General features: G+C 48.3%; 1 protein-coding gene across 6 annotated transcripts in view; it reads right to left on the reverse strand.

Moving 5' to 3' along the window:
* LOC138472013 (F-box only protein 6-like) overlaps window positions 1-15,672 on the reverse strand; it is a 405,487-nt gene that overhangs the window by 91,334 nt on the left and 298,481 nt on the right. For 5 of the 6 annotated variants that reach the window (XM_069609920.1, XM_069609921.1, XM_069609923.1 and 2 more), the window contains one exon: window positions 2,022-2,117. The exons of the other annotated variant lie outside the window; for it this stretch is intronic. In XM_069609920.1, coding sequence (XP_069466021.1) covers window positions 2,022-2,117 — 96 coding nt within the window. The remainder of the gene's footprint in view (window positions 1-2,021; window positions 2,118-15,672) is intronic. 6 annotated transcript variants of the gene reach the window in all.

The raw sequence follows: 15,672 nt of genomic DNA on the forward strand, positions 1-15,672 counted from the left end.
ACAAATGACTGCCACCAGGTGACAACTTGTGACACATTTTTCTTTTCACTGGCTCTTGGGCAGACTTGAGTGGAAGAGTAGGCCCTAGGATTGGTCTAGGGGTATTATTATTATGATTTTTTTTTTATAAAGCGCACCACGGCCAAAGTCCTCAGTGCGCGCAAAAGGAGAAAAACATTGCCAGGGATAGTCAAAGATCAACGAGTTATCAGCTAGCAGGCTTCCAATACATTTGCAGGTAAGGCAACTAGGCAGTATGTATCTCATTTTCCCAAGCAGGTTATGCACTACTGCTATCAGGAAGCCAAGGAAGCAAGTGATAGAGAGTCCCCACATTGTTCTGTTGTCACATGGAAGCATTTTGGGTTGTTCTTTTGCTATGAGCAGGCCCTGAATATTGTTCTACTACTATGTGAAAGTCCTAGAGATTGTCAAATTGATATAGTCTTCAGATTGCTCTACTGCAATGGAGAGCCCTCCCGTTGTTTGACTGATAGAGTCCTCCAATTGTTCTGTTGCTATAAGGGAGTCCCAGAAATGATTACATTGTTGGGCGACGGTCCTATGTATTATGTATTGCCTTAAGGAGTTCTCAGATTCTTCTAGTGCCACAATAACATCTTTGGGAGAGAAGGACTCCTCTGATTTTTCCACTTCTTGATATATTGCTATCAAATGCTATGAAGAACGCCCAAGAATGGTGATAAGATGGATTCATTGGCTTGTTCCATTTCTTGATTTATCGCCATCTATGGCCATAGAAAATGCCTGGGAGTTGTAATGTTACCATGAGATGGTCCTGGGATTGTGGCAAAACTGAAGAGTGATGTCTGGATGGTTTGAAGGAAACTTAAGCACTGGTATTGCTCTGGCAAACTTCCAGATAATTGTTTTTCGTCCAGCCGTGCCATTACGGAAGGGGAAAGATCACTTACAAATTAGGCTTGGTCCCACCCCAAAAGGAGCAGTCCAGCACAAACTGGTAGTTTGCTTGTGGTCTCCTGCAGAATAGAAGTGACCTGGCACCACAGGCTGGAGTGTCCCTTTTGTGGTGTGATCAAGCCTAATTAGCACATGGTCTTTCATTCAAAACGTGCCAGCAATCACCCTTCAGTTTTCCTATGCTCCTTGGATTGTTCTGCTGTTAAAAGGAAGTCTTCGGAATGTTTATGTTACAATGAAACAGGCCAGGGAATAGTCTAGCAGGTTGTAGTGATTGCTCTACTGGTTTGCTGCTATTGATCAGTTCTTGTAAGGAAATCCTAAAGTTGCTTACAATAGACAGGCACCAGGAATGTTTCCATGGATTTCTGGGGATAAGGCATAGGAAAGTGACAGATTTGTTTCACTATCTTTTAACTTATGAATTGTTTTTTCGGTTATGATTTTGTAAACTTTTTTTGTTTTATTGGAAAACAAGTTGACAATTTAAAAAAGTAAGAGGAAAGGAACAATGGACGATTCTCCATTCTCGTTATGGGCCTATCTTGAAGGCATCAGAGTAGAAGTGCAATCTCTTGACAACACCACCTTTGCACAACTTCCCATAAATGATTCCACTCAACATTTCAACAGAGGATCTTCTGATCTGCAGACGAATAGAGACTCGCATGCCTGAATGACACCTTCTTTCAGTAATCTGACAAAGGCCCTCCCTTCCCACTTCTATTACAACAGAAGCTTCCCGTCACAGCATGTGGGTATTGGGTTTTCGGTAGAGCAAAATGTACTGAAAAGCTACAGCTTTTGGTATACAAATAGGATGTGTGAATGTGATGCAATAATATGGATACAATTAGAATGTTAGAACATTATTGTTACTTGATATTACTGGTGCAGTTAGAGGGGAATGGAGAAGGAAGATAGATACCAAGCAGGGGACACAGGTTAGATGGGGAAAACAGACCTAGTATGGGTCGAGGATCGTCTGCAGATTATCAGTCCAATAGAGGCCCTTGCACTGACTTTCTAGCATCACAGAGGCTTGCGATCAACAACCAAATAAAGGCTTCCTCACTTACCAGTCTGTCACCACGATGTCCGGCTGTACCTCATCCATAAGTTCCTCCCAGTACCCGTCAGCCTTCAAATCAATAAACTGGGATTTCTTGCAATCACTAAAGAGAAATGTAAGATGCTGAGACTGAAACACAACCCCTGCATGGTCATAGAATACCTCACTCTGTCCCCTGCATACACCTATACATTTTGTGCACCAAATTCAAGGAAGGAACTGTGTCCATTAAAAGCAGACAACATAATATTCAACACCAGCGTTGGAATTGGGAAACATTTCCTCTGGGAAACCACCAACGCTGGATGTGGAGTATGATTGATGGGGGCAGGGCAGAACTTGGGTAGAGCGATGTCGATTAAGTGACAGGTTTACAGGGATTTCCCTCTTAAACATAATCACCTTGTTATTGCCCTGCCCCGAGGCAGTCTGAGCAAACCAAGGTGCTCAATGTACTTAGTTATTTCTTTATTGGGAATGCGCTGTACATGAGACCACTGAAAACAGAGGGAGACATGGGGTTTGGCAGGGCAAAGGGGAAAAGGAAGGGTCACCAATTGTAGCTCTACTACAGTCAAATTCCTTGAGACCTAAGAGCACAGCATGTGGCACTGCAAATCAACTTTTGAAGACAATAGATCAGTACATTAGAAAGCAAAGGTAAGTGCTTAACAGAGGATGCCTAAAAGGGTAGTCAGGGAAGCAGCTGGTATAGAGTCAGACTTTCATTCAGTCTCAAGCGATTACCTAGTAACCAGGGGAATAGGTGGGATGCCATGGCAATGATGCCAAGGCAATGTTGTCAGTGTGAGGGGTCCGAAATGTAAAGCGTACACAAAAGAAGAACAAGTTACTTTCTTACCTGGTAACGTTCTTTCGATGGAATGGTCCGACGACGTATTCCATATCTATGACATGTAATCACCACAGCTGTGCTGCTTCGGAAACTTTTCCGGCGTCTGCGTCCTGCGTCGATGACGTCGATGCGCCGACGTCGAGGACCTCCTCCGACGTCCGACGTCATCTGATGTGATAAGTAGGACGCACGACGCCCGTAGCCTCAGTTGTAGTTTTTTCCCCCCAGAACGTGTGACATAAGTCAACTGCCAGTCAGACACAAAGCCTTGCTGAACGTAAGCTGCAATCGCAAAAGAAATTCTGCAGCGGGGAAGGCAGGGCGGGAGCGATATGGAATACGTCGTCGGACCATCCCATCGAAAGAACGTTACCAGGTAAGAAAGTAACTTGTTCTTCGAGGGGATTGGGTCCTCCGACGTATTCCATATCTATGACAGACTCCCAAAGCAGTACCAAAACAAGGAGGAGGGAAAGAATTTAGAAGCAAAATTTTAGAATAGCCAATCAAATAGCCGAGCAAAGGACCGCCTTGCCAAAGGCCAGATCCTGCCCTCTGATGGAATCGAGGGAATAATGCCGTACAAATGTATGTACTGAAGCCCAGGTGGCTGCATCACAGATGTTGCGAATAGGAACACCCCTCTGCAGGGCAGTAGATGCAGCCACACCCCTGGTAGAATGGGCCCGCAAGCCAGCCGGTGGGTCCTTACCCGCCAAGCGGTAACACTCCGAGATGGCCAAAATAATCCAGCGGGACAAAGTCTGTTTCGTCACAGCTTGCCCCAAACGCTTTCCAGCGTAACCAATAAAGAGTTGATCGTCCACTCTGACCCGGGACATGCGTGAAACATAAAAGCTTAAAGCTCTCCTAGGATCAAGCCTACGGAGCCTCTCCTCTTCCTTACCAGGATGCGGAGGAGGATAGAATGCCGGAAGAACAACCTTCTGGGCTAAATGAAATTCCGTCACTACCTTCGGAAGAAAAGAAGGACGAACTCGAAGGACAACCCTGTCCTTGTGAAAAACAGTGAAGGGTGGCTTAACTGAAAGTGCCTGTAACTCACTCACTCTGCGAGCGGAAGTAACCGCAACTAAAAACACAGTTTTCAGAGTTAACAGCCTCAAAGGGCAAGAATGTAAAGGCTCAAACGGAGCACCCATAAGAAACCTAAGAACAAGGTTTAAATCCCAACCGGGCACCAGGAAAGGTGACGGAGGAAACACATTAGTGAGCCCTTTCAGAAACTGTGAAATTAAAGGGATTTTAAAGTAAGAACACTCATCAGACGAGCGCTTAAAGATGGACAGCGCCGCCAGGTAACCTTTAATGGTACCCACTTGCAAGCCCCTGTGGGCCAGAGAAAGCAAAAAGGACAGAACATTGGGGATGTCACATGCAAAAGGATCCACATTCCGAACTCTGCACCAGTCGCAGAACTTACGCCAACGGCAACGGTACAGAGACTTCGTTGCTGGCCTACGGGCCGAAAGCAACACCTCCATCACGTCTTCAGGGAGGTCCCAATCCATATACCTCAACCTTTCAGAAGCCAAGCGTGAAGGTTGAGGGATCCGACCTCTGGATGGAGAACCTGACCCCCCTCCCGTGAGAGCAGATCGTCTCGGTAGGGAAGACGACGTGGAGGGCAGATGGACAAGTCGAGAAGGTCCGGGTACCACGTCCTCCGAGCCCACGCCGGAGCAATGAGGATCATCCGGGAACCGAACTTCCGTAACCTCCGCAGCACTTGCGGGATGACGGGGACTGGAGGAAACGCGTACAGCAGCGGGAATGACCACTCCACCACGAACGCGTCTACCAAGGCTCCTTTCGGAGGAAATTCCCGCGAGCAAAACCTTTCGCACTTCCGGTTGACACTGGAGGCGAAGAGATCCACTTGAGGGGTCCCCCAAAGGGCGAAGATCTCCAAGAGAATCTCCTGAGCCAACTCCCACTCGTGAGAGATCGCACTCTGCCTGCTCAGAGCGTCCGCCGTCACGTTTTCGTCTCCGGCCAGATGAACTGCCGAGATCGAAACTTCCTGCTGGATGGCCCAGAACCCGAGCTGCATCGCCTCCCTGCACAGAGGAAGTGACCCTGCCCCCCCCTTTTTGTTGAGGTAGTGCATAGCCACTGTGTTGTCCGTCAGGATCAGGACATTCTTTCCTCTCACAGTCGGCAGAAAAGCCTTCAGGGCTAGCCTGACGGCCCTCAGCTCCAACAGATTGATATGGAGTCTGGACTCCGACGGAGACCAACGACCGCTGACTGTCAGCCCGTTGGCATGAGCTCCCCATCCCGTGAGGGATGCATCCGTCACGATTGTCACCTCCGGCCAGGGAAGCCAAAATGGAGCCCCCTTCATCAAGTTGCCTTCGACGGCCCACCACAGAAGGTCCTGGGCGACCGAGGGCGGCACCTGAACCGGGTCCGACATCCTGCCGGAGGACTGCGACCATTGCGTCTTGAGTGCCCACTGCAAAGATCTCATTCGCAGGCGAGCCTCTGGCACCAGAAGAATGCAGGATGCCATGAGGCCGAGCAACCTCAAGAACTCGAATGCTGGGAGCGTCTGGGCCTGCTGAAACTTGTGCACCATCTGCTGAATGTGAAGAGCCCTCACCTGGGGAGGAAAACACTGCCCCAGGGAAGTGTCGAGCACTGCTCCGATGTACTGGAGCCTCTGCGTTGGCGTCAAATGGGACTTCTTTAAATTGAGGGAGAAGCCCAGCCTGTGAAGGGAGTGGCAGGTGACGGACAGATGATCCAGGACTTGCTCGGGAGAGCTCCCCCTGATCAACCAATCGTCCAGGTAGGGGTAGACGTGAATCCCCCCTTGCCTGAGATGCGCTGCCACCACCACCATGAGCTTGGTGAAAACCCTCGGGGCGGAGGTCAATCCGAACGGCAGGACCCGAAACTGAAAGTGCGTGTCGCCAACCGCGAACCTCAGGTACTTCTTGTGCTTGGGATGGATCGGCACATGGAAGTAAGCATCCTTGAGGTCGAGTGACACCAACCAGTCCTGAAGCTGAAGGGCCTGTAGGACTTGAGAGAGAGTAACCATCTTGAACTTGTCCTTCCTGAGGAATTTGTTCAAACCGCGCAAGTCCATGATGGGTCTCAATCCCCCGTCTTTCTTGGAAATCAAAAAATAAGGGGAATACCATCCCTTGTTCCTCTCCGCTACAGGCACCAGTTCTATAGCGCCCTTCTCCAGCAGAGCTTGAATTTCCTGCGCAAGGAGCAGATCCGGACACTTCAAAGAGAGGTTCCCCGGTGGATTGTCGCGAGGCCTGTGCCGAAAGGGAAGACAGTAGCCGTGGGTTATGATCTCCAGAACCCACACATCCGAAGTAATGGCTTGCCACTCTACAAGATGCTGCGCCAGCCTTCCCCCAACCGGCGAACCATGGGACCTGGCCTCATGACTGAGTAGGAGCGGCTGCGGCGTTACCTGAGGGCAAAGAGGCAACTGCCCGAGCGGCCTTGGCACCACGGGTACCCTGTCGTCCACCTCTGGTATCCCTGCGTTGGCCTCTTTGACTGCCAGCTCCCCTCGCTTTACTGAAGGACGAGTAATAGCGAAAGGAACCACCCCTCCACTGCTGTCCCCTAGGACGAAAAAGCGGAGGTTGGGGAACTGCAGCGCGCAACGACATCGCTGCAGCTTTTGAGGTCTGCAACCTCTCAAGGCTCTCGTCAGCCTTGCTGCCAAAAAGGTGTTCACCGTCAAAGGGCATGTTGAGGAGCCGGGACTGCACATCAGGAGCAAACCCCGACTTCCGCAACCACGCAAACCTGCGTATCACGGTGCTCGCCGCCATGGACCTACTGACGCATTCAGCCAAGTCCAGACCCGACTGAACGGACTCACACATGGCATCCTTACCATCCTGGACCATAGCAAGGAAACCATCCCGTTCATCCCCTTCGGGAATATGTTCAGCCGCTAACGCAACACAGTTCCACAGAGTGTGCGTGAAACGTGACAAGGCACAAATGGAGTTGGCCGCCTGAAGCGCCATACCACCAGAAGAAAACACTTTCTTCGCCCAGCCATCAAAACGTTTGTCGTCCCTATCAGGAGGGATGGTAGGGTACGACGCCTGCTTTGCCGGGGCCGTGGCCACCTGCACCACCAAACCTTCCGGAGTGGGGTGCCTGGTCAAGTAGCAGGGGTCGCTACTGGCTGGACGGTATTTACGCGACAAGGATCTGCCCACCGCCGGGAGACTCTCCGGAGCAGTCCAAGCCGCCGCCACCCTTCTCTGTAAAGCCATATGGAACGGCAGTACCGGGTCAGTTGGGGGACCAACATCAAGGATGTCCGTCAGATCATCCTGCACAAACTCCCCTGGGGGAGCAGACCATCCCAGATACTCAGACACCCTAGCCATAAGGCGCCAGTACGAGGAATCGGCATGGGAGCCAGGCTCAGGCCTACAAAATTCCACCTCCGGAGAGGTGTCCAGTCCACTGGCATCATGCAGTGACTGCCTCAAATTGTCAAACTGACTATGGCCCGAGACAATTTCATCTGGCACCTGACTAGGAACCAGGCCATCAGAATCCTCATCCGCCTCTGAAATATATTCCAGGTGGCGAAAAGGCACCCGAGAGTGCTTGCTCTTAACCAGAGCCTTCCTAGGGGGTACACCCGTGACACGGGGCACCTCCGACACGAAAGGCGTCGATGGCGTCGAGCGAATCGGCGCCGACGTCGAGAAAACCGGCAACGGCGCCGAGAGGATCGGCGTCGACGTCGAGGAAATCGGCGTCGACGTCAGATGCAGCGCCTCCAGTATCGGCGGCGTCGACACAGCCCTCGAAGCCGGAGCCCCGAGCGTGTCCCTCGACGACCTGATCGTCGACGGTGTCGACGACTTCCTCGAAGCCGGAGCCTCGAGAAAGCCTGTCGACGCCCTCGACGCCTCAGACGTCGATGTCTTCCTCGAAGACTTCACAGGAGCACACGGTCTCGAACGCGTCGAGGACCGGGACCTGGAACGGGTACGGCGAGAACGAGCCTCCTTGTCCGAACGGGACCGCTCCCGTGACTCGTGCCGACCACTCTTGCGAGCGGTGTCTCTCGACCTCTCACGGCCGACCCCACTCGGGGGCGCGGACGGCTGAGTACCCTGCGACTCAAGAATCGCCAACATTTTCTTCCCGAAGGAAGCCCATTCCTCCGGCGTCGCAGGGCTGGTGGGGTAACCGACGTGCCGTGCAGAATCCTCGGAAGAGGACCTGGAAGGCGACCGGTGACGGCGCTTCCGAGAATGCCTCGAAGAGGCTGAGGAGTGGCGAGACCCACTCCTAGAAGAAGACCGACGAGACTTCCGACGATGACGCGGAGAGTCACCCCTCGAATCATCCGTCGAAAGCCCCGCAGACTTCGACTTCCGGGGCTTGGACACCCGACCTACCGACAACTTCTTCTTACGTTCGCGTAAGGCTTTGGACGTGAGCGACTGGCAGTCGATACAGTCATCCGTGTCGTGGGCCTCCCCGAGGCACCAGAGGCAGGCGTCGTGCGAGTCAGTCACCGACATCTTGGACCCACACTCCCCGCACTTCTTAAAGCCCGGACGCGGGGTTGAAGACGAAGTGGAAGACATCGCCGAAGGAAATTCACAAACGAACAGGTTCGAAGAACCAGAAAGAACAGAACTCCAAAGAGTCGAGGCTTAGAACCGAGAAACACGAAGCAACACGTTCGCGGAAAAAACGGAACTGAGGCTACGGGCGTCGTGCGTCCTACTTATCACATCGGATGACGTCGGACGTCGGAGGAGGTCCTCGACGTGGGCGCATCGACGTCATCGACGCAGGACGCAGACGCCGGAAAAGTTTCCGAAGCAGCACAGCTGTGGTGATTACATGTCATAGATATGGAATACGTCGGAGGACCCAATCCCCTCGAATAGTTTTCTCAGAGTTTGCCATATATTAAACAATAAAGGGTGACATAAATGCCTATCTTTCTCTATCCTAACTAGACTGTCCATACCTGGCAAACTAAACTAAAGAAGGATGACCTAGTGTCCAAAAAGTATCTGACCCTTACAGGAATACTAATCTTCAAATCAATACCTCAGTGCAAAGGTTCAAACATATACATTTCAAATAGTACTCCAAGTGACCAGGGTTGTGTTCCCTTCCCCTGCCTCAATGCAGGAACACTCATTCAACAGTTCAGGTGTTCTATTCAATCCAATACAAAGTTCCTTTTCTCCCAATATGACCTTTGGATAAAGTAAATATCTCTTTCATAAACACTTGTTCCCAAAAAGCAAAACACTTGTTTTTCTTCATGATATCCTTCTTGGTATGGCAATGGTCTTTCTCACGACCAAAGAAAAATAGAGTGGTATGACTCTATTAGGACTGGTGCTATCAGTTTACCCTAAAATTAGGGAATATACACTTTTGTGTTGCAAATACACTTTTCCATGGCATTCAGATGGGATACTGTGAATCTTTTTAAAAATAATATATATTTATTTATACGTCTTTCTTGAATATTCTACTTCATATTCAATGAGGCCTGTCTCAAAGAACTTGGCTCTAATTCAATGTACGTTTGCCAATACATTTCGGTTGTCAAAACCTTCGTCGGGGCCGTATAATTGCTTCGTGATACCCAATTAGTCACTTAAGTATCAAAGGGCTCTAGGACTCGTAGGAGAAGTGTCCAGTATGAGTAGTCCGTTACTCAGCAGAATTGCTCTGTGCTGGTCAAACGCGTCTGCAGGAGCTCCAGAACTTCACCAAGCAATATAAGTGAAATACAACTGAAGAATTAACTTACAGAATCAGCACGTAGTGCCCTCCTTCTACTCCTTTGTGAATGGTCTTTCTCACAAAACACTTGTTCCAATTTAAATCAATTAATATCTTCCAAGATATTCTTCTTGACAAAACCAATGCCTTCTCTTAATATAAAATAGTTAATCAATCAAAGAAAGTGTTCTCTTCAAAATATAAAGCAATGGTTGACACATCATACTTCTTCTGATATGATATGACATTTATAATTCGCCTATACACAAGTGTTCTCATACTTCTTCCAACTGAATACCTTTGTCAAAATATTTTTGTCAGGATAGCAAACAACGTCTTCTTGTGAAGCAACAGTTTGTAAAGAAATGATAATAGTGGAATCACTTTCTCTCTACTACACCTTTTTGCCACAAATACAGTGTTTCAAAACATCTTCTTTCCCGGTCCACTCGCCTGCCAGAACTAAGTACCATTGATCCCTTTCCTGGTTTACTCACCTGCCAGGATAAAAACTCCTACAACTAAAATTGTTCACAGTGGCAATGTTTGACCCAAGACTCTCCACACCAGCATCCGATGTGAGGAGAACTGGACAATGGCTGCATCTTTTGTATATTCTCTTGATTCTTGGCAATATGGGTTACAGTTTTCCCCAAATTGTTATCCCAAAGAGGAATTGCACCCTTGTTGCATTTTTGATGCTTCCGTAAAGCCTCTTGGCTGTTGGCAATGCGGGTCCTAGATTTCCCCTAATTGGTATTGCATAAAAGAGGAATTATGCCCAGTTCATCATGGTATTAATTACTTTGTTTCGTATTCAAAATTATTATTTGTCATAAAATAGTCTTCTCAGAGTGTCCCGGGGTCAACTCACTGGTCTGACTTGGCGTCTCCGTTTCTTGGTTACTGGAGGATGCGACCCCCGTTGTCTGCCCACTCTCCTGAAAGCGGCCGCTTAACTTCAGTGGACTGCTTCTTCCTTTTATGGAGCTCTGGTAGCCCCAACGCTTCTCTGCTCCACTTCGCAGCGTCGCTCGCCTGAATGGCGGAACGTCTCCTCTTCAGCTGGCCTTCCTCTGGTGATGCCTCTTCCCGCTGCGAACACTCTGCATTGTCTCATGGCTGCCTGTTTCACATTGATATCAGCTGGGCTTCTTGCTGCTCTCCCTGCGTCCGCAGCACTCCGGTCTGCTTCAGCTACGACGTTCACACCTTCTTTCAGCTGCAATTCATTTCTCCATTTAAATGTCCCGCTGAGGTATTTTCCTTTACAGCTACTAGATCGCTCATTCTGGTTAGTTGCCCTTTTGATCCTCCTTAACTCTGAGCCCCTCGTCCTAGTACTACGGGCATTCTGGAACTTGAAGTCGCAAGTGGCTTTGACCCCTTGGTACTTATTTAGTTTAGATTGTTTTGAAAACTGAGAGTTTTCAGAGTTAGGAAATGTTGAAAAAAAGGTTTGTGTTTTGTCATTGGGATTAGGACCTCTATTTGAGTAAGTATCATGACAATTAGAGGGTGCTATAGCTAAGTCCTGGACTCTCAAGGTATACACTTTAGCCTGATTAGATGACTTATCCCAACATGTTCCCTTGGTAGTTTCATGGGAGGGAATTGAACAATGACAACAAGCCATTAGGTAAATGGGAATTAGACGATTCTCATCAAAGGATGAATACTGTGTCCCTCCCAAATGAGTCATCACTTCCCCCTGACAGCCATCTCCTCCCATGTGATCCTCCCTCCTGATACCACCCACAGGGTTAGGATCAGGTAGTGGCTGCTTTCCCCTGGCCACTTGGGAGGAGATCTTAGGCTGGGAATCTGTGATGAATCAGCAGGATTCATTACACCAGGCAGGAAGGACGGATGGGACAGTAGCTCAAAATGTGTTGGAAGGCCTGGGTGAGGAGGAACGGGTGGGTTTTGATTGAGCATCTGAATTTCAGGTGGTTCTCCTGAAGTCTTAGGGTATCCAGGAGGTAATTCTATATTTTGGGGATCATACATGACAGCAGTCTGCCATTTGTCAGAAGGTTCCTGGAAGTTCCCCCTTGAGATGAAGCCCTCTGTGGCTGAAACATGTTTTTGACAGGGTGTACGAAGTGGCAGATATTTGAAACTAAAGTCCCAGATACACCTTTGGATGATGCCCTTGACCTTGAATATGCTCCTGTATATTACTGAGTGCCAATGGAAATCCTTATGGTCCCGGGGATAGAATCTTGCCTCTTGCTGCCACTTAATCATGTAAGTCACTCTGATCTGGATCAATTGCAATTGCCTAGTAAGTTTCTTAGGGTCCCAAAATAGATGCAACGACAGTCATCCAGATGAGGGAAGATTAGGTCCTAGGCCAGGTCCAACTGGCAGTGGTGGTTGAAGAGAGGCAGGATCATAGCTAGAGGTTGGCTTTCTTGGCATTGTGTATGAAGAGGGGACTGAATCAGAGTTGCCCCAAATGGCCTTTGATTGGAGGGCACGGTAGGGGTCAAACCCAGAGTGTGTGGAAAGGGAATGGTAGGGTTTTGTTATTTGGAGAACCAAAGAGGAACAACCTCTCGTTTATTCCTACAAATCAGCAGCAGCTGGATGGCATCTATTCCTGGATCTTCCCAATTAGGGTGTGGGTAATTGTGGTTGATTGCCACAAGCCCCATGTTTTATCATCACCCTAAAGTAATCTGCATACAGTTGGAACAGTACTTTGAAGGAGGCAATGTGAGTTGCCAGGAGTTTCGTGTAGGCATTTATTAAATACTCCACCCACTGTTATGTTGGTTCAACCTTTTATTTCCAGTATATTTCTTACAGCAGCTCCAGCCCCTTATTTATCTCTATCAGCAGTTGTGCCGTCCCTTCTTCCTTCAAACAGAAATATCCCACCATCTCATTCCACATTCTCTACTGAGCACTCTACCTCCAATCTGTATGTATGTGTTATTTTATTGTTTGATTATATATATGCCTACACACAAGCTATATGTAGACACACCTATTCTAAATTATACTCTACTATTAATAGGTAGCAGCATTGAAGAGCCAGGGTGAGATACAGCAAATTATAGTAACTTTGAAAAGGGTAGTCTATTCCTTCAATAAGATTTGACCGCATTGTCCTGTGCTGAAGGCTTCACTCCTAGGACCCATCAGGTAGCAGAAGAGGAACAAGTGTTCCACTGTGTCATAGGCCTCAGAGAAATGGAAGAGGATGAGGGCAGCTTGTTGGTTATCATCAGGGAAGACGAGATCAGTGTCAGATTGGCTCTGTGTACAGGGAATCTGCTGAGCAAGACCACTTGCTGCATGACATTTGATAAATGGGTAATCCACGAAACTTGCAAGCCCTGAAACTGAAATATATGACAACTAACGGTTGCATGAAATGGAATCCACTATTAAGATTATTGAAGTATAAAATCCTATATAATAAAAGGCCAGATGTATGTTTGACCCGATGCAGTCATGCACAGCAGAGACTGCCCGCTTCACCGGTTGTCACTGATAGAGTGAGCTGTTGCCCTAGGAATATATAGTGGTCCTAAAGTGTGAATGAAAACCTACTGTGTCTTCTGCCTTAGGATTTATAGTGGCCCTACTGTGTTGATGAAAACCTAAAAAATATTTTATTATATGAACATGAATTACAATCAAATATACCACACAATATATTGACATGCTGAAATGTATTTTATTTACTTTCCTACACTGGCTTTCACACTAGTATTTAGATGTTAAGGATGAGTAAAGCAATTCCTTCAAATGAGGCATAAAGAGTCAGTCTTATTGAATAGAGTGTGGGCACAAGAGTGCTAATTAGACATCCCATTTACAATGCATAGTGTCATCCAGGGAGCTGTAAAGATTCCACCTGGCAGGCTAGTAGAGTGTGAACTAGGGTGATTTCAGGGCCACACACGACCATCCGCTATGTAATGTAGGGCTAGGGAGTAGCATCGGGTGGATCTCCTAATCCCCCCTACAACACTGAAGGCCTGGGGCATGGGACTGCCACAGTGAATCTACTTCTGCTATTGGCACTTAATAATCTAATGAGTGTTTCTGGAGATCTGCAGAAATCATATATTGATACTCTGAAGTCTCGGTATACCAGCCTGAACCCCCATCATGACATATATTGTGGTAGTAGTAGCCTGCAAGCAGGAACCAACAGCAGTTTAGGTCTCCTTCACAACTTTGCACATGGGCATGTATGAGAGTTCCAAGCTGGTAGACAAGCCTATTAAGGATTTGTCCGCGGAGTGTAGTGCCCAGCTATGGAATCATTAAATACACCTGTAGTCTTACTGTGTAAACAATCCCAAACCTGAAACGATTACCAGACACATGTGCGAGTTGTAATGGGTCGTAGGTCCTATAAAAGTCCAGAGACCGATAATACGGGCGGATATTTGGAGTAGTGGAGCAAGGAGGAGTGGTGGAAGTGCAGATGGAACTGAAGACGCAAAAGGAGATGGAGGTGCAGAAAGTTGCTGTAAGAGGTGGTGGTGCAGAGAACGCATAGTGTTGTGACAGTCCTTCAGATAGCGTCACTTCTCCCCAGAGGGGAGCCCCTTTCCATGAGGCTAGGGCAGTGAGGCCACTAACCAAAAGTCCCCCTAGGGGTGTTTACATGCCGGAGGACCTCATGGAGAGGAAGGAACAAGTTACTTACATGTAACTCTTGTTCTCCAGCATGTGTCTTAAATGGATTCACATGTTCATGAATTCTCCTCGTCGTCAGGCTGGGAATCTCGGTAATATTAAAGCAGCTTCCCTTTGAAGCTAAAAACTGCTGGTCGCTTATATAGCCTATTGCTGTCACTTTGGGTCATCCTGCCCCATCCAATGACATTTTCCCTCCTAACCTCCATCCCTGGTGGCCATCTTCAGATTTGGTTGTGTACGTAAAGTGGCAGTAAAAACCAAGAAGAGCCAGAGAGGGGGAAGGAGGGAGGTTTTGCATGTGAATCCATGTAAGACACAAGCATGCTGGAGAACAGGAGTTACAGGCAAATAACTTGTTCTTTCTCCAGCATGGGGTCTTACATGAATTAACATGCTCGTAAATACGATTACACAGCAGTACATATGCATAATCATGGGAGATGGCAAGGCTCAACACAAGCAATACACTTACCCCTGGCACAGACTCACCTCATGCAAAAAGGTTGCGAAGCACCGCTTGGCCGACCCGGGACTCCTCCCTGGAATCCCTATCGACACAGGGAGGTTGTGGGTAGACCTCCACGTAGCATCCCTGCTGATGTTGAGCAGGGGCACTTTAGACAGAAACGCTGTAGTTGCTGCGATGGCTCTGGTGGAATGGAGGAACTGGTAGCGGTCTGTTGGCCAGACGATGGCAATGTGCAATACAGCCAGAGAGCCACCTGGAGATCAAAGCCTTAGACAAGGTCTTCCCATGGGTCTGAAAGCAACAAAAAGCTGAGAAATCGTTCTAAATGATTTGGAACGATTTGGGGCATGCCACATAATACTTAAAGGCATATAAAACATCCAGGGAACACCCTCTCTGACGCTGAAGATGAATGAGCAAAGAAAACCGGCAAGACTAAAGGTTTGTTAAAGTGAACGTTCGATGGAACTTTAGGCATAAAGGATGGCTGATTCTGCAAGACCACCTTGGAAGGATTGAATGACAGATACAGAGGTTTACATGATTGAAATTGAATTTCTCCAACGTGCCTGGCTGAGGTGATAGCCACTAGGAAGGCCGCCTTCAAAGACAGAAACTTCAAAGATGATCGATGCATTAGTTCAAAAGGTGCGAGTCATTCGCTTTGACAACACCACAATGGGCTCCCAAGCTGGAGCTGGCTCCTTCACCGTAGGGAATGTCCCAGAGATGCCTTTGAGGAACTCCTTCACTAGCCTACGAGACCACAGGGAGAGCTTGCCAGGGCTCCGAGCATAGCAGGATATGGCAGCCAAATGTACCCTGATAGAAGCGTGGGCTAGACCCGACTTAGCCAACAGTAGCAGATAAGGCAGA

The sequence above is a fragment of the Ambystoma mexicanum genome, chromosome 8 (assembly GCF_040938575.1).
Source record: "Ambystoma mexicanum isolate Mex_15411 chromosome 8, UKY_AmexF1_1, whole genome shotgun sequence".
Classification (NCBI taxonomy): Eukaryota; Metazoa; Chordata; class Amphibia; order Caudata; family Ambystomatidae; genus Ambystoma; species Ambystoma mexicanum.